Genomic DNA, 18,324 nt, shown 5'->3' with positions numbered 1-18,324 from the left:
TTTAACCCTGACTGCCATGCCTCCTCCCTCCAAAAAAAGAAAACAAAGCATTATGGAAGATATCTAAATAAGGTGAATAACATGAAAACAAATGGTTAGGAAGAGTGGAACAACCTGAAAGCAAGGAAACAGTGACAAAGCTATTCTGATAATCCAGTCAAACCAATGTCAACTTCCAGTGATTAAAAGGAATTGCCATTTGCCAGCTAATATGACCTATTGTTTTTAATTAAAAACTACGGATAATCCAGGTAGTTAACTTGGAAGTCTTTTTTCTTATTTCTCTGCTTTTCAAATTACTGAGGTATTACTGAATTTGCAACATTTCCACATTCCCTTGATCTTGAAAATGACTAAATAGTAAACTATTGAGTGTCATATGACATACTCAAAGTGCAAAAAGAGAACAGCGTCTGGGCATTGTCCTGACTCAGTATGCTTTATACTTGAAGCTTAAGACGTTGCATTTTTAAATGATAGCTCGTAGGTCCAATCTAAAATCTCAAACACCACTTGTAACTTCTGTATGTTATATGTTAAAACTGTTACTATAAAAGCCAGTTCTCTTTCTGTAGTGTCAGATTATTATCAAACAAAACACATCTTAATGAGTCTATCTTTTCAAAACATTGCATTTCTATTCCATTGACTGGAACCTAAAAAAGAGTTACAAAGTTTCTATTAAAAACCACATGTTTATACCCCATCCACAGTTGAGATTTTCAGTGAAACCTACCTGTACCCCCAATCGCTGAAGTCTCTACATAGCTTACAGGAACCTTTGGAAAGGCATCCAATTCTTTAACCAAATTTAAGGTTTTCTTTCGACTCAGTCGCCTCATCTTCAGCACAGTCTTCCACTTCTTCCTTCATATAGCCACTCTACATGTACAGAAACATACATATATACATAGAGTTAGCGAGAGTTCTGAATATTTTAAAAATCCCAACAAATACTGAATACCGACAATGTGAAAGCATTGTGCTAGGTACAAGAGATACATAGACAATAAAGTCCCTACAAATATGGGATTATATTTGGAGCTAGAAGAAGAAACCTTAGGAATTATCTACTCCATCTCATTTTACAAATGACCCAATGTTGCTTAAGGTAATAGATTTTAACCAAAAATATATTTTCTTTCCATTACACTTCTAGTGCTATATAACTCCTTTAGAAATAAACAAAAACTGGGATGTTGCTTCTTAATTAAGGACTGCAACAATATCTGACACTGCAAACCCAAGAAGCAAAACTCAAATTTTAATGTACAACAGAGCACTTCTACAAAAAATAAACTCTTTGGAAAGCTTTAATACATGCTAAAATACAAGATTATCATAATTATGGAATTATAACTCCTAATTACATAATATCTAAAATGTTTAAGTCCAATTTTATTAAAAGATAACAAGTCAGGAGAGGATTCTGGGAAGATGGCAGAGTAGGTCAGAAAATTCCAAGCTCTCTATACTTCTCCCACAAATGAGATAAAATAATTGCCTCAGGGCGAACATACAGTGGTAAAAATAAATCAGAGCAGAGCAGAATAATGGTCCCCCTGGGACAACTTCTCCCCCTGGGAGAAGATCTGAAGAAAATTTCCAGGATAAGGTTTGGTCCCTGTGAAGAACAAACACCTCCAGATTAATTCTGCTTAAACTGTAAGCCCTGAGGTTAGCTGGGAAGCTGCATCAGCCCAGCCACAGGAACTTATACCCCAGGGACAATGAGGGGATTTGGGCATCTGAGTCTGAAACACCAGACCCATCTGTACTGTGAGGATACAAGAAGGAACCAGCATGCCCCCCAAATGAGCGTAGAAGCACAAGGGTGGGGATCTGTCTATGGGCATTCACAGTAGGCTGGAGGGCTTGGTTTTGGTTCTAGGGCAAGTGGGAGAACTGAAGAAGGATGAGAGGATCTTAGGCACCACTCTGCATATCCCAGGACTACAAGCTACTGCTACCAAACTGCTACCAAAAAAAAAAAATTAACAGGCAAAGAAGAAGGAATTCAATCATAGTATGGGAATAGAGAAGAGCAAAGTTCATCTTCAGAGGAGGATACTGAAGCAAAGAAACATCTGTACCCCAAAGAGTAAGGTCAAATAGTCACCTGCTCAAAAAGAATTCACAGAAGAACTTTAAAAAGAATTAAAAAATCAATGAGAGAGACTGAGGAAACTTTAAAAAAAAAAATTATAAAAAAAAGTCATCCAATCAAGAAAGCACATTCAGAATCTTAAGGAAGAAAACAACTCCTTGAAAATCAGAACTGGGAAGGGGAAGCCAGTAAAGTTGTAAGAGAACAAGAAATAACAAAACAAAATATAAAGAATGAAAAATATAAGAGAATGTGAAACATTTCATAAGAAAAACAAATGATCTGGAGAACAGATCAAAAAGAGAAAACATAAGAATACTCAGACTACTTGAAAGACCTGATCAAAAATGAATCTTGATGATACAAGTATAAAACAAATAATCAAGAAAATTGTCCTGAAGCATTAGAACAAGAGAGGAAAGTAGAAACAGGAAAAACCCACTGATTGCCACCTGAAAAAGATCCTATGAGGAAAACTCACAGGAACATCATAGTCAAATTGTGAAACCCCTGGTACAAGAATAAAATATTACTAGCAATAAGAAAAAAATTTAAATATGGCAGTGCCACCATTAGAATCATACAAGAACCAGCAGTGGTGACACTAAAAAACCACAGGTCTTGAAATACTATATGACAAAGAGCAAAAGAACTGGGCTTCCAGCCAAAAATATAACCAGCAAAACTAATTATAAAATCCTGAATGGAAAAAATAAATGGACATTCAATGAACTGGCAGACTTTTAGATTTTATTTTTAAAAATAACATAATAGATTTTACATGTGACATACAACAGCAAACAGAAATATAAGGTACACACCAATAACCAATTAGAAGGGACTCAGTAAGGACAAGACTGCTTACCTTTTATATATGTAAAATGAAAAACCGATGTCCAAGATTATTATTAGCAACTGGGTAGTTCGTAAGAAAGATTTGAGTAGACCTGAGTACATCGTGATTTTAAAAAGCAAAACCATTCAGGAACAGCTAAAAAGAGTAATTATCTTAAATAAATAAGGTGCTAGAGGAAGAACTGATACAGAGGAATTAGAGGGGGGAGGAGAGCTAGAAGTTCTGGAAACATTTTCATTGGATATGGGTTCAAGAAGAAACAATACATATATACCTAGAAGAGTATAAAAGTGTTCTAAATTTAGAAAGAAATAAAATCCTAAGGGGAAAGGGAGAGGATAAAAAAAGGGATCTTTAGAGGGAAGGGTGAGGGAATAGGTTAAACTGGGGGGGGGGGGTGTTTAGCTTAGGAGAATGGGAGGATAAGGGAGGGATCTTTGGGGGGTAAGGGGGGAGGTGAGGTAATAGGACGGCAAGGTAGTGTGTAGAAGTAAAGTAGAGGAAATAAGAGATACACACAAACATAAAATAAAGATCAGGAGTAGAATTTCTTAGGAAGAAAAGTGTGTGTGTGTATGTGTGTGTGTGTGTGTGTGTGCGCGCTCAAGCTTGTGCGTGTCTGTGTAGGTGTGTGTGTGTCTCTAAGTATATCCAAGACTAACTGAAGCCTGGGGCAGAGGCAAGAACAAATAAAAATTGCACAGCAGAGAACAAAAGGAAACTTAAAAGAAAGCACAGAAAAGATGGACAGCTCTCACCACAACATGTACTATTTATTACATAGGCTTTCTTGGAATGGAAATTTATTGCTGTGTATTTTGAATCCTCTCTTACATTTTGTTGTGCACATGACAAGGATTTTTTTTAAAAAGTTTTATTTTTGTATTTCAGTTTCAATATTTAAGTCTATAATAAAAAAAATTATTTAAAAAAAGATGAAAGTCATGTTCTATCTTCAATCCATACACACACCCCCATTACACCAACTATAATGAATTCATGTTAGAAATTAATATTTAAGATAATGTCTCCATGCCAGAACCACGACCTTCTATAGCTTACAAAAATCAACAATTCAAGTGAATTCAAGATTTATTTGGTGTCTACCAGGCATGAGGGGGTGTTTTAAGTATTGTAGAAGAAAAAGATTTAGAAATTACACAATATCCTTATACAGTCTAGTTGGGAGTCCTGACATAATACAGTAAAAAAAAAAAAATGCTTGGACAACAAGATATGAGAGGGAGGCATAAGCAAACTCCTGTGAGGTTGGAGGGAAAGAAGAATAAAAATAAAAGAATGCTTCCTGAAAAAATTGGTGGATGAGAAGTAGTTGGCCTGTTATAAAACAAAAACACATGAAACAAAACAGCATCTAAATTCATTTTAAAAAGCAAACCAAATTGAAATAAAATATTTAATATTCAACTGTAGTATTTTTGTTGTCCTTTTTTATTCTTATATGCAGGTAGGTGGTAATGTGGATAGGCTGGATCAAAAGTAAAAAAAAAAAAAAAAAAAGAGTCCAAACATGGTCTCAGACATATACTAGCTGTGTGACCCTGGGCAAAGCACTTACCTTCCACATCTGTAAAATGGGGATGATAATAATAGCAACTACTTCTCAGGATTGCTGTGAGGATCAAATGAAATAATAATTATAAAATGTTTATTTTAGTACATTGCCTGGCACATTGTAAGTGTTATATAAATATTATTATTTTGTGAGCTAGATAAATCTAAGAAAAATATAAACAAAAAAACCACAATGAGCTAAAAAGTATCCTGTGGTGAGGTATTAAAATATATACACATGTCAGAAACACAAGGTACCATAATAAAAAACACATTACATTCTAAGGCACAGGAAAAAACCTTTAATGTAAAAAAGAAGCTATATTAAATACATTATAGATGACAAAACAATAAAAATAGCAATAGAAGAAACATAAGCAAAAAGATACAGACCTAAATGGAAACCAGTAAGTATCAAAGGAAAAAAATCATAGAAACTAATTCTTCATAAAATAATAAAATAATGTACCAAAATTTTAGGTAGCAGCTGAAACAGTTCTCAGGAAAAAAAAAATGTTATCTCTAAAACATATTTTTAAAAAAAGGAGAATTAATGAATTGGGCGTGTAATTTTAAAAATCAATAACCAAGACATTTTTTAGAAAACACAAAATAATAAAAACAGAAACATCGAAAAGTATGAGAAAGAGAAAATGTAAAACAAACACACAAAAAGCCTAAAATTAGAACTAAGCTGGTGTCATAAATATCTTTAAAATGTTAATGCAATTTTCAAAAAGAAGAATGGGCTGAAGTGCAGCCAAGATACTGGAGTAAAGGCAGGGACTTACTTGCTTCAGCTCTCCCAATCTGCCCTGTAAACAATTTTGAAATAATACCTCAAAATGAATTCAATACTACTGGAACCAAAAAAGTACAGAATGAAACAATTTTTCCAGCTGAAGATAAATCAGAAATTAGACAAGAAAATCTGTCACACTAGAGTGAGAATGGAGGGGCAGTCTCTAGCACAGGTGGCACTCCATAAGCCTTGGGGAAGACTAACTTGGGTTGATGACATCCTGAGCTCTCAGCCCACAGATATCAAACAGGGCTGTTTACAAAATTACTGGGGACTCTGTGCTAACTCTGAGTGCAGGACTCTGCTGGATTGACTATCTGGGGATCCAGGTAATGGCTAGAATGAGAAGGAGCAGCAGCACACCACAGCTTGTAGTCAGGGGGGAGCAGGAACCCTGGTCAAAGTACCAGGGAGAAAAAGGAGCACTGGTCTGGAGAGTAGTGATCACAACTCTCTTTATATCATGACACCTTGGAAGAACTAAATACTTAGAGACCCCAGAACTAGCTCTGAAAACAGTAACAAGAAAACCTGAAACTTGGGACAGTGCCCTCTCCACCAGAGGGGCAGAGTCCAACTTTAACAAAAAGTTAAAAGTCAAGAAATAAGCTAGAATAATGAGCAAATAACAAAAAAGAACCTGACCACAAAAAAATTAATATAGTGAAAAGGAAGATCAAAACACAAACTCAGAAGAGGACAAGAATGTAAAAAAACAACTACATGCAAAGTCTCAAAGAAAAACATGAATTGGTGTCAGGCTCAAAAAGGATTCCTAGAAGAACTCAAAAAGGATTTTAAAACTAAAATAGCAAGGATAGAGAAAAATATTGGAAAAAGAAATTAAAGTATGTATGCAAGTATATGTATGTACGTATACATATTTTCATATATATTATGTATGTATGTGTGTGTGTGTATATATGTATATATATATGTACATATATATATGAGAATAAAGAGTCAACAGCTTGGTAAAGGAAGTTCCAAAAATAGAAAAAAAATGTACAAAAATTCACTGAAGGAAACAACCACTTAAAAAGTATAACATTAAGGGGATGAGAGAAGAGAGGGGGACTGACAGAAGAAAGAATAGACTGGGGAAGATGGTGGTCAGAACTAAAACACTTTTGAGGAGGAAAAGGGTGAAAAAGAAAAGAATAAATGGGAAAAAAATAGGATGGAAGAAAACAAACAGCAATCATAACTATGAATGCGAATAAGATGAATTCACCCATAAAATGGAAGCAAATAGCAGAAAGGATTAAAAACCAGAATCCTACTAAAGGCTGTTTATAAGAAACACACTTGAAGCAGAGAGATACAGATTAAAGGTAAGGGGGCTGGAGTAAAACCTATTATGCTTCAACTAAAGGAAAAAAAAAGAGTAGGGGTAGCAATCATCATCTCAGACAAAGGAAAAGCATACACATATCTAATTAAAAGAGGAAAAACAGGAAAACACATCTTGTTAAAAGGTACCATAGACAATGAAGTAATATCAATACAAAATACATGCACCAATTGGTACAGCATCCAAATTGTCTTAATTTATTTTAAACTTAAAAATTAAAACTTAAACAGAAAATAAGAAAAGAAAAAAAGCATTACCATGTAACAGCAGATTACAAGAGAGGATTCAAAATATACAGCAATAAATTTCCATTTCAAGAAAGTTTATATAATAAATACTACTACACACTGTGTTCAAAGCTGTCCATCTTTTCTTTACTTCCTTATAAGTTTTCTTTTGCTCTCTGCTATGCATTTTTTCATTCCTCCCCCCAAGAAGGATATAATTAAGCACAGATATTTTATCTATATAAACATACATATACACATATGTACACAAAATTACATACAAATACATATTTATAATCATACTCATATATAGAGACTTACATTCAAATGCATCTATGTAAGACCTTACCATACTTGTTTGACTTCTGTTTCTCTGAGGGTGGAACATCTTCATAAGTCCAAGTCTTGGCATATTTTTCTAAGCTCAGTAACTCATTATTTCTCTTAATGTTTTAAAAAGTCTATCTAAAGCTAAAACCTAGCATTTGAAACTAAATAATAAAATATGTACCAATAAAACACAAAAGTAATGCAAGGATGCTTTCTTTTCAATAGTATTTAACACAGTTCTTAAAAAGTTAACTACAGCAGTAAGACAAGGGAAAGAAATCAAGCACAGAAACAAAAGTAGCCCTAAGTATAATCACAATAGGGAAACATGACAAATCATCAACTAGGAATGGCTAATCAAACTATCCTATGCAATGTAACGGATTACTATTGCATATAGAAGAAAATGACAAATTTAAAGAATGGAGAGAAGCCTGTCAGATTTAAAGTACTGCAGAGTAAAATAGAAAGAAACAGAACAATAAATAAAATGACTAAAATAATATAACATTCAGTAGACAGAAGCTGACTTCTGAGTAATTGAAAAATCAGTAACAATCCCAAAGAACAAATACTAACAATTATCTTTCTGCTCAAGGCAGAGACATGAGGAATTATTATTACACAAAAGTATATTTGTCACACAAGTTCACTGAAAAGTTGCTTTTGTTCAACTGCTTTTCATTGCTATAAAGGAGTTTTCAATTCTAGGGAGCAGGGGAGCAGAAAGGAGTTTATCCAAAAAGTATCTATGATAAAAAATATTAATATAACTTCTAAAAAAAATACTCCTGCTTACACACATCAAGATGTTTTATTTAGAAACCACCAGAAAAATCAGTGATGAAACTAATTAAGACAATTAATGTATTCAATAAATTAAAAGGTTACAAAATAAAGTCACAAAATATTGTCACTATTTCTTGGGAGGAAACTCAGGAGGAAACAATAAAAAAAGACATCCAATTCAAAAAATCAACAAAAGGTATAAAATATCAGAGAACCACTACTCCTCCAAACCACCCTACAAAGAAATAAATAATAGGAGGGATATTCATAACTGATTGTAGAAATGCCAATGTAATAAAAAATTAGTACTATAAAAATTAATTTATAGATTTACTGCTACACCAAGCTACCAAGATATTACTTTCTAGAACTAGTAATATTAAATTTTATCTGAAGGAATAAAAAAGTCTAAAATCTTAAGTAAAATAATTGAAAAGAAGCACAGAACTTATGGACTTTAAAAAAACTAAACTATAATAATCCTCAAAATTATTTGGTACTGATCAGTGGGTGGCAGAAACAGTAACAGCAGCCCATAAACACAAACTTCATGGGAAGGACTCCCTATTCCAGAAGTGCTGGGAAAAGCAGTTTGGTAAAACAAAAAAAAAAAAGTTCACATCACTGTCTTATACCACATACTGTATGCAACAATACATTCCTTCAGGTTAAGTGACCTAAACAAAAAAGGTCACAACTTAACAAATAAAACAGAGAATGGAAATAAGGTTTACAACTATGGCTAGAGATAACTCTTAAACAAAAGAAAGGACAAAAGACATCATAAAATAAGAGGAGCTGGCAAAAAAAAGAAAATAGCAGAAATTAAGCAAACCAGTATCTTACAAGGCCTTTCACAATCAATTCAAAAGGGACATAGGATATTAAAAACCATAATATTAAAAAACTAGGAGAGAAACAGATGTTGTACCTTTCACAGTTCTGGGTAGGAATTCTTAACCAAACAAATGATAGACATTTGATCTATAAAATCTATAGACAAAAGATCATTTTGATGAAATGAAGTTGAAAAGCTGTTTGCTGCACAAAAATCAATAGGCCTAAGAATTTTTTTTAAAAGGTGTTATAGAGAAAAATTTATCAAATATCTCTAATAAGGGTTTAGAATCTAAGATATAGAGAAACATACAATATGCACCCCAAAATCTTTAAAGTTTAAGAGCTTAAGACTGCACTAGGACCTCTGAGACAACTCCCCAAATGACAATCCAATCAATCAACAAGCATTTATCCTTGATTACAAAGACCTTATATTCAAGTTCAAGGGACACAAGTACATATAAAAATACTCATACAGCATAAATACTAAATTTATAAACACAAATATATACAAAGCACTTAAGCACAAGAGAATTTAGAAGAAAAGGCACTAGCAATTGAGGGGAACAGCACTATTAGAAAAAACAATACGGAAGATGTTGCTTCAGTTGTGTATTAAAGGAAGACAGGTACACTGAGTGGATGCAAGTAAGGATGGACTACATTGCTGGGATGTGGAAAAACATGGGAAAGGCAGAGATACAATGAGAGGAGTGTCATGTGTCAGTTACAGAAGCAAGGCCACTTTAACTGAATGGGAAAGTATAGGATGCAGAGTAATATTCAATGAGGGTGTGGCCAATTCAGGAAGAGCTGGGATCCAGATTTTGAAGTCTGGTTAAGACTATGAACTCCCTCTAAGAATCATATTTTAAATGCATAAAATATACAAGATTACAAAGTAAGCCAATTATGCTGAAATAATTATCAAAACTTTTTTTTTAAGTTCATGGATTCTTGATAGAACCTTTGGGAATATCCAGAACTGGTGGAGTGATGATGATTAAGCAACTACTAATACGCCCAGCACTGGAAAAACAAAGAAAGGCAAAAGATACCCTCTGCTCTCAAAGAGCTCAACAGTGACAAATACAGCAGGTAGGTGGAGAAGGATTTTATAGATTCTTGACAAATATTTCTTAAATTCAATTCAATGTTTTAACCTTTCTGCCTTGACATATGTGAAACCAAAATAGGAAAAAGCTTTGAACAACTGAATTACTTGCAATGGGGGCTCTACTAATCTTTCCACTGCTTTGTATAAAGACCAAACGAGACAAATAACTCTTCAATCCCTTCAATCAAAACTGAAGTCAAAGTAATTGTAATCATCTCAAAATAACTCACAAACACAGAAGTCCAAATGCACAATAAACCTGATTGAATGTCAATTATGAATTTTGCTATGTAAAATAACTACTAAATTTGAGTAAATTAAAGTTAAAATTTAATAATAAAAAGTAAAAATTAATTTATTTTATTAATTTAAAAAATAATAAAACACAGAAATCATAAAAATAGAGCACATTTCATTAATGTCACTGTTACAATTAACATATTCCAGTGGCTCTAAAAGTATGATCAGGGAACCCAGAGGGGTCACTGAAGTCAAAACTAATTTTACATTAACTAAGAAAAAGCAGTTAGGTCAAGCGGTGACTAGAATCCTGAAACTGGAGTCGGTAAGATCTGGATTCAAATGCAGCCACAGATACTTACTGGCTGCACTTAGGCTCAGCCACAATTACCTCCCAAGCTTGTCCTGTGCATACAATATGTTAATATTTATAAAGCACTTTGCAAACCCTGAAGTGTCATGTACTATCATTATTATTATTGTAAAATATAGATATAACTCAAGGTTTATGTGAGGAGAAGGGAGGGACGGAGGATGTCTCAATAACTGAAAACCAAAAATATATACATGCTAAGATACTTTGTGGGTGTGTTGTCACCACATACGTAAAATGTTCCCACAAAAAGGTAAAGCACTGAAAGCTTAAGTTCGGAAATGAGGTTTTCTGTTGTGAAGGCTGGGGAGTTTTACCAACAAGCTCCAGTTACTCTCTCCACAACGCTGCATTTTACCCCCTGGGGCTTGTAGCAGCAGTAACTACAGTAGCAGTCTGACAGCGGATGTCAGTTAAGCCCCTCCCCCACCTGCTGCTTTCTCCTTACCTCCTCCTCCCTCCCCCCCTGTTCTGCTTCCTTTTTTAGGTGGTCTTCCCCGATTGGTTAGGAGGATCATGAAGGCAAGGGCAGTCTTCTACCTTTCTTTGTATGCCCAAGCTTAACCCGGTGCCTCGACACGCAGTAGGTGTTAAATGGAGGGACGGACCTCCGAGCGTCCGGGGCTCACTGGGTTCTCTCCAACAAGAGCCTCTCGCGCCCGCCCCCTGCCCCCGCTACCCCCTTCCAAGGTCTCCTAAGACATCATCTAGAACCACGACATCCCACCCTGAATCTGACAGTGCTCGAGCGGAGAGCCCGCCCCGACAAGCCGAGGTTCGTGAATGCTATCAACCCGGGCAGGCGAGCTCGGCGCAAGCCTCAGAGAAGCCAGCCGGCCAGAACGAGGATTCTCCGGGCACAGGGACTGAGGAGGCGCCGACGAAGGGGGCCGGTCTACCTTCCCGTGCCCTCCCCTTCCCCCCCGGCGCGTAACCCGCCAGCCCAGGTCTCGGAGGAGCGACCCCGGGCCAGGCGGAGCGCAGAGGGATGGGGCCAGTAACGCCCCCAAAGAGAGGGGGAGGGTGCTCGGGAGCCGGTACCCGCCCTCGTGCGCGCCGGAAAGAAAGCACCGCTCCGGGAGCCAACCTCGCTGCACGGCCCGAATCCCTCGCTCAAGCCCCCCAGAGCGGGCCTCCGCGCGGCGTCCACAACCTCACGATTCTTTTACCTTAGGATACAGTACACGCCGACAGCCATGATACACGGAAGCCCTCAGCCACTCAGGGTCCCGAGCGTCCGGAAATATCGCGGGAGGTGGAGCAGCAGCCGCCGGAAATTTCTTTTTGGCTACGGATGACGTTCTCGCGATATTTCCCGTGGTCCTCAGCCTGAGGAGTCGGAAGAGGTGGAACTTGGGAGAGGGGGGCGTGGCGAATGCGAGCTTTCGGAGACTTGGGCCTCGAGGAAGCACGTGTGTCCGGAGTTCGTTGTTGTGTTTGCCCTTCGTTCTCGAAGAGGGCCGTGACAGCGGGACGATGGCGTGACTTGCAGATGACTTGGATTGGAGGGAGGGAGGGAGGGCTGTGCAAGGTCCCCAGCCTCGCTTTCTCCTCCTGAGCCACCTGGGTCCAGTGGCCAGATATTCATCTTCCAAAATAAAATCCTGAATCCAGACAAGGTGCAGAGGCACAGGCTGCCCTTCCGTGGCCCTGATCCCATGTCCAGGTTTCAGGGTGCCAGGCTAATGTATGGCATTCCCTATTCCTCCCGACACAATACAAGTTGGCAGCTCCTTGGTTTTTCCAAGCAAGGCTGTTCCTGTGGATAAAACTGATTGTCCCAGGCATGTGCAAGAGCCAGGTAGCTCATACCCACCTAGGGGATTGCTAAATATTCCGTTTGAGCATTTATACTTTGGAAATTTGCAAATACTACAAACCAGAGCTTGGTTTATTGGTTCATGGATTGTCTAGACTCAAGAAAGTCATGGAGAAAATGTTAATAATGGAGATGAAATTTTAGAGTGTGCCCTGTAGGTTTTCCTGGAGAGCAGTTGTCATTCATTTACTAGCATTTTCCTAAAGTCGATCCAGTCAAACATCATTACCCTCTGACCATTCCCTGCAACTAAAGATGATTTTAAAAACGCAGTAGGGATAAAAGAGAAAGGGGAAATAATTGCCAGCTGGAGTCAAGAACAGTATTACTGTTTAAATATGACCTCATGTACTACATTTCAAATTTTAATCTGATAATCTCAAACCTTTCTGATTTCATGTTGGGGTGTTTTTTTCTTCTCAGATTCCAGGCTTCCTAATCTTGCTCTTTTAGGACTGTGATTTCTATTGATATTTAGTTCAAAACCTGCTTCAGGCCATTGCTGTGGGACATTAGGTAAGTAGCTTACCCTCTCTACCTCAGTTTCCTCATCTTGTATAAGGGAGATAAGAGTAGCATCTAACTCAGATGATGTGCTGATAAATGTTTAACAACTGGCTCTCAGGGGGAAAAATTGTATAGCTGACAACATTTTAAGTTTAACCTGTATTATTAGCATTTTCTCCATCACTTTCCTAAATCTAGGCAGTCAACAAAACAACAAATCAAACCTATTTGTAGCATTTGCCTATTCTCAGAGTTTGTCCCAAATTTGCCCAAGATTACATAACTAGGACTAAAACCCAGGGCTCCTAGCTAATAAACAACTGTAAATTAGGAGATTTTTTACAGGCTCTCAATGAGAAAGTCACCTTGTCGAAATGTACTTGAACAAGAATCCCCTGTACAGTATGCCTGACAAGTGATCTTTCAGGGTGATGTTATCACACTGGACTTAGGTATTGTATATCCCTTAGATCCTGCAATACAAGATATTTGTGTTATTTAACTCCTCTAAGAGTCTGATAAATTCTGTATTGTGTTTAGAATGAGGATGTGGTGACACAGTCCTATCAGACCACAACTAGTGAGTAGTGTTTAGATCTGGGTGGAATATTTTAGGAAGGATAAGCTGATACACTTCTGAAGGTGATTAACCAGGATACGACAGGAACAATAAGAAACTAGAGAAGAAAAGACATAAGCCTTGTTTTCTGATATTTGAAGTACTCTAGCACAGAGAGGGATTAAATTGTTTTTGCTTGGTCTCAGACAATAGAACTGCTACCAAGAGGTAGGTGTTAAAGAAAGGAAGATTTTGGCTATATGTAATGAAACACTTCCTAACAGAGGCATTTTAAAATGAAATGGGCTTGAGAAGCTATAAGTTTCATTGTAAGTTCAGTTAAAGAAAGACTGGGTGTTTATTTGTTGGGGACAGTGTAGACTGGATTTTACACTTCAGGTAAGGGGATGAGGGTTTCTTTTCACTCCTGAGATTATATAAAGCAGATACAGGCAGCCTGAAGTGTAAGAAATAGCTAATTGAACAGCTTCTTTAAGTGATAAGGGTACCACTTACATTTCTTTTATAATTTAATTCTGACAGGAGGACACAACTCCAAGAATCAATCCAGGAAGCTTTATTAGTAGTGCCTTGACACTTAGCACTACCAGTGGTCCATAGTGAATGTAAACAATGGCTGACTCCAGAGTACAAGCAGCAGGACCTAAAGGAAGAAATAAGGAGGGAAAGAGACAAGAAATGTCCTGAAGGAAAGGGAGGCATCCCACACTACAAACTAGGTGATCACAGTGAGTTGGAAAAACTGATTCCTGAACTTTAGTTCAGAGTAGGTGTCAGTCATGCTGGGAAAGGACAGCTGTGACGGCTCCACTGACTAGAACTTTCATCAGGGTTTTTATAGTGTTCTTCAAATATGTTCCCCTCAGAATGGTGGTAGTAATGGTGGAACTGTCTCCATGTACAGAGTAAACAAAAGCCCTCTCATTGTTTTGATATTTGCCATCATAAACTATGAAACAGGACAGGAGATGGTCATTCAATCAGGATAGAAAGTTAGGGAAGGCCAAGGCATGGGGGTGGGGGGTAAGGGAAAGGAAGCCAGCTAGTAAATTTCCATAGCAAATTAAAACTGCATCACAATTCAGACTTACAAGATAGCCCCCAGGTTACAAAATGGAATCTAAGGAACTTCAAGGGATCATACAGCAATGTACAATACAGATTGCTTCTGAATTTCTACCTCCATGAAATGCTACAGCCACAGGTTGACAGTTTGACTGAGCCCAGATCTTCAATGGATGAAGAGGAGTACATGCCCTGTGCCCAGAAGCAAGGGCATGGGTACAACAACCTTTCAATCTTCATATGTCTCCAGCCTTAAATGAAACCAGCAAAACTGTGTTCTTTATAAGTGGATGTTGTCATTTTTTTGCTTTCTCTTTCTCTCCCTCTTTCAGTAATCAAACTGTTCACATAGAAAAGGGGAGGTACCTTACCCTTACTTCCTTCTTTCCTTACTTCAGTTGTCAGCTTGGATGGTGCTCTGGTTCTGCTGATATCACTTTACAGCAATTCATATAAATGTTTCCATACTCATCCTATTTATTACTTCTATCTGGTACATACTGGAGTAGTTGTTTTGGGGCAGATGGAAGATGCCTGACCAGGTCCCTATCAACCTTTCCTCAGAGAACAAGACTGTGCCCAGCAGGACATAGCTCAGGGCACTAAGTCACCCCCACTATAAGGCCCTCTCACTTGAAGAGGCTGGCAATGAGGTAGCAGCAGAAAGTGGTAGACTCGCTGAGCAGATGGAAGATTCCTGGCCTGGATTCCTTTCCTCAGTGTCTCCACTATGCCCCAGCACATCCATGTGTTTGACCTTGACCATCCTCTCCTAGATGTTCTAACAATTTTTGTGGCAACACTCTCTTCTAGTTTGCCTCCTTTCAGTCTGATTACTTTGTTTGAGTTTCTTTTGCATATCATGCCCCCTAACCATGAATGTTCTCCAAGGTTTTGTCCTGTATCCTCTTTTCTCTTAGTCACCACATCAATTCCCATGAGTTCATCAATTCTATAAAGATGATTCACATGTATATCTATAGCCCCAACCTCTTCTCTGAGCTCCAGTCCCATATTACCAGTTACCTTTTGAATATTTCATACTGGATATCTCAGAGACATTTCAAACTCAACTCTATGTCTGTGAAAAGCATTTTCCCTTCTTCTACCTAATCCAGATTTATAACCTCAGTAGCTTTCATATCTTCACTCTCTTTTCACCCCTCATATGCAAAATTACAAAATCATATCATTTCTACTTCTACATCTCTTATACTGGATTGCTTTTCTCTACTACAACCACACCCAAAGTTCAATCCACACCTAGAGTTCAGGACCTTATCACCTTTCATCTAGACTATTTGAACTATCTCAAAATTGATCTTCCTGCCTCAAGTCTTTCCCCATTCTAACCTATTCTCCACTGAGATGCCAAAGTGATTTTCCTCCCTGACCCAATAAACTTTGATGGCATCTTACTTTCTCTAGGATAAAATGTGAAATCTAGCATTTAAAGCTCTTTACAAGTTGGCCCCAGTCTCTATTTCCACGCTTATTCTATTTTCTTCTCTCCCCCCACTCCACCCCTGCCATGTTTTATGATCCAGCGAAATTGTCCTCTGTTCCTCATATAAAGCTCTCCATCTCTACATGCTGGCTAACATATATGCTTAGACAGCACTCTCTTACTGCATCTGCCTTAGAGATTTTTTCAGACTACAGTTCAAGCACCACCTTCTACCCAAAGCTTTCTTGGTTCCTCTTCCCCCCACCAGCTAATGTCCTCCCTTATTACCCAGTATTTATTTTGCAATTATTTTACATGTATGGCTAAAGACAGTATAGAATACATTTATTCTGTATATGCTTAAAATATATATGCACGTTATTTCCTCAGATAGAACTCTTTGAGGGCAAGGATTGTTTTATATTTTATATGTAGATACCCAGGATCTAGCATAGCACATGGCAATAAATTCTTGTTGATGGAATGATTGACTGACACTGTGATTTATATGCTGTGTGAGGAATTTGAACAAACCTAAACCATTTCCTATGTTGGTATAGTAAATTACATGGGCTGTGAAGGTCTAAGGAAAGGAATTTACTCTAATAATATGGAGCTTTTCTCTCTTTTATGGGAGGGCCTCAATCCCAGGGTAGTACTATTAGACTAGGGTGATAGGTTGGTGAAATTTGCCAGAAGAGGGAATTGCATGACTCTCCAGCAAATCCAGCTACTTCCCCTAACTCCTTTGGTAAAAGAAAATAACCTCAGCCTGAGGGACTATGTAGGTAGGTCCCTGGGAAAGGGGAGAGGTTCATTATAGTAGAAAGGAGATATATTAACTATTTATGAACTTAGTTATAAGGCAGGGTAAAGTTGAAAGAACGCTGCATCTGAGCTCAGAGGTCAGAGATTCGATTTTTTCCTCTTCAACTTTGAGCAAATTATATAATCTCTCTAGGCTTCAGTTTCCTCATCTATGAAATGAGACTTTGAACTAGATGGCCTCTAAGGAAACTTCCAGCTTTATATCTATGACTTTCATTTTTCTTTTTAGTATTTTAGAACATTCTTTCAAATGATTAATTGATTGTAATTCTTTTGAGAACTATTTGTTCATATATTTTATTATATATGTGATACAGTAAGAAAAGTTTTGGAGTTAGAGGACATGAAATCAGATCCTGACTCTGCTAGTTATTGTGTGACCTTGGGTAAGTTATTTCATTTCCTCTGTGCATCATCAATTCATTCAATCTGTGTAACAGGACCTTTGGAGCATGCCCAGATCAGCTAACATGGAGGTATGCTGAGAAGCCTGTCTGGGCATGCTCAGATCTTCTAAGATCTACTTCTCTTATTCTAGTTATATTAATTTTATTTGTACAGAAGTGTTTCTGTCTTGTGAGATCAAAATTATTTTCTCGGGGGGCGGAGCCAAGATGGCAGAGTAGAAAGACGCACATACACATAGCTCCAAACCCACATCCCATAGAACATCTACAAATAAGTAACTCATGGCGAATTCTGCACACAGAGGCCACAGAACATTGGAGCAAGGGTGATTTCTGTTCCAGAGAGACCTGCAAAACTCTCGCAAAAGGTCCTTCATGCCGCGGACTGGGCGCCTGGACTGGGAGCTGAGTACAGCCCTGCTGCGGCCGCGGCACCGAGAGGAAAAGATCCGAGCGGGGTTCAGGGACAGAATCTCCAGCGGCCACGTGGGTCCCTCCACCCACAGGTGACAGGGGTCGGTGAGAGGGTCTCTTTGGCGGGTCGAGAGGGGAGTGGGGTGCGCCCATAACTCAGGCCCCCTCGGGAGGCAACAGCGGAGGTGGGAGCAGACCTGGGCTCCCCAAGCAGGCAGGAGCCTAGATCCATTGTTGAAGGTCTCTGCATAAACCCCTTTAGGGAACTGAGCCTGTGAGGCAGCCCTGCCCCCACCCCAGCACCTGAACTTAATCTCACACTGAATAGCAGCCCTGCCCCCGCCCAAAGCACTGAGGCTGGGAAGCAGCATTTGATTCTCAGACCCCAAGCGCGGGCTGGGAGGATCCAGAGGCGAGGTGGGTGTGAGGAGAATATTCAGAGCTCAAGTCACTGGCTGGGAAAATGCCCAGAAAAGGGAAAAAAAACAAAACTATTGAGGGTTACTTTCTTGGTGAGCAGGTTTCTCCTCCCCTCCCTTCTGATGAGGAAGAGCGGTGCTCACCATCAGGGGAAGACACGGAAGTCAGTGCTTCTACATCCCAGCCCACTCAATGGGATCAGTTCTGGGAAAAGGTCTTAAAGAGCC

The 18,324-nt window shown here is 38.3% G+C and overlaps 1 protein-coding gene and 1 long non-coding RNA gene across 8 annotated transcripts in view; one reads left to right on the top strand and one right to left on the bottom strand.

The window, feature by feature from the left end:
* The window catches only part of ERGIC2 (ERGIC and golgi 2), a 74,025-nt gene extending 62,129 nt beyond the window's left edge, over positions 1–11,896 (bottom strand). For 2 of the 7 annotated variants that reach the window (XM_072654423.1, XM_072654429.1), the window contains exons 1-2: positions 11,780–11,891; positions 737–882 (exon numbers count right to left, since the gene is read on the bottom strand). In XM_072654423.1, the coding sequence (XP_072510524.1) occupies positions 737–842 (106 nt within the window). In that variant the 5' untranslated portion in view covers positions 843–882; positions 11,780–11,891. Of the gene's footprint in view, positions 1–736; positions 883–2,972; positions 3,099–4,542; positions 4,597–11,058; positions 11,130–11,337; positions 11,426–11,779 lie in introns of those variants that run through there. The other 5 variants (XM_072654425.1, XM_072654424.1, XM_072654430.1 and 2 more) reach the window with 5 other exon arrangements.
* A 106-nt stretch (positions 11,897–12,002) lies between these two features.
* Positions 12,003–16,507, top strand: LOC140533956 (uncharacterized). The gene is made up of 2 exons (XR_011977122.1): positions 12,003–12,945; positions 14,039–16,507. It is a non-coding gene; the product is annotated as an uncharacterized lncRNA (long non-coding RNA).
* The last annotated feature ends 1,817 nt before the right edge of the window (positions 16,508–18,324 follow it).

Source organism: Notamacropus eugenii, chromosome 3, assembly GCF_028372415.1.
Source record: "Notamacropus eugenii isolate mMacEug1 chromosome 3, mMacEug1.pri_v2, whole genome shotgun sequence".
In the NCBI taxonomy this organism is placed as follows: Eukaryota; Metazoa; Chordata; class Mammalia; order Diprotodontia; family Macropodidae; genus Notamacropus; species Notamacropus eugenii.
Note: the sequence above shows the minus strand (reverse complement) of the source record. Positions and strands in the feature narration are given on the sequence as shown.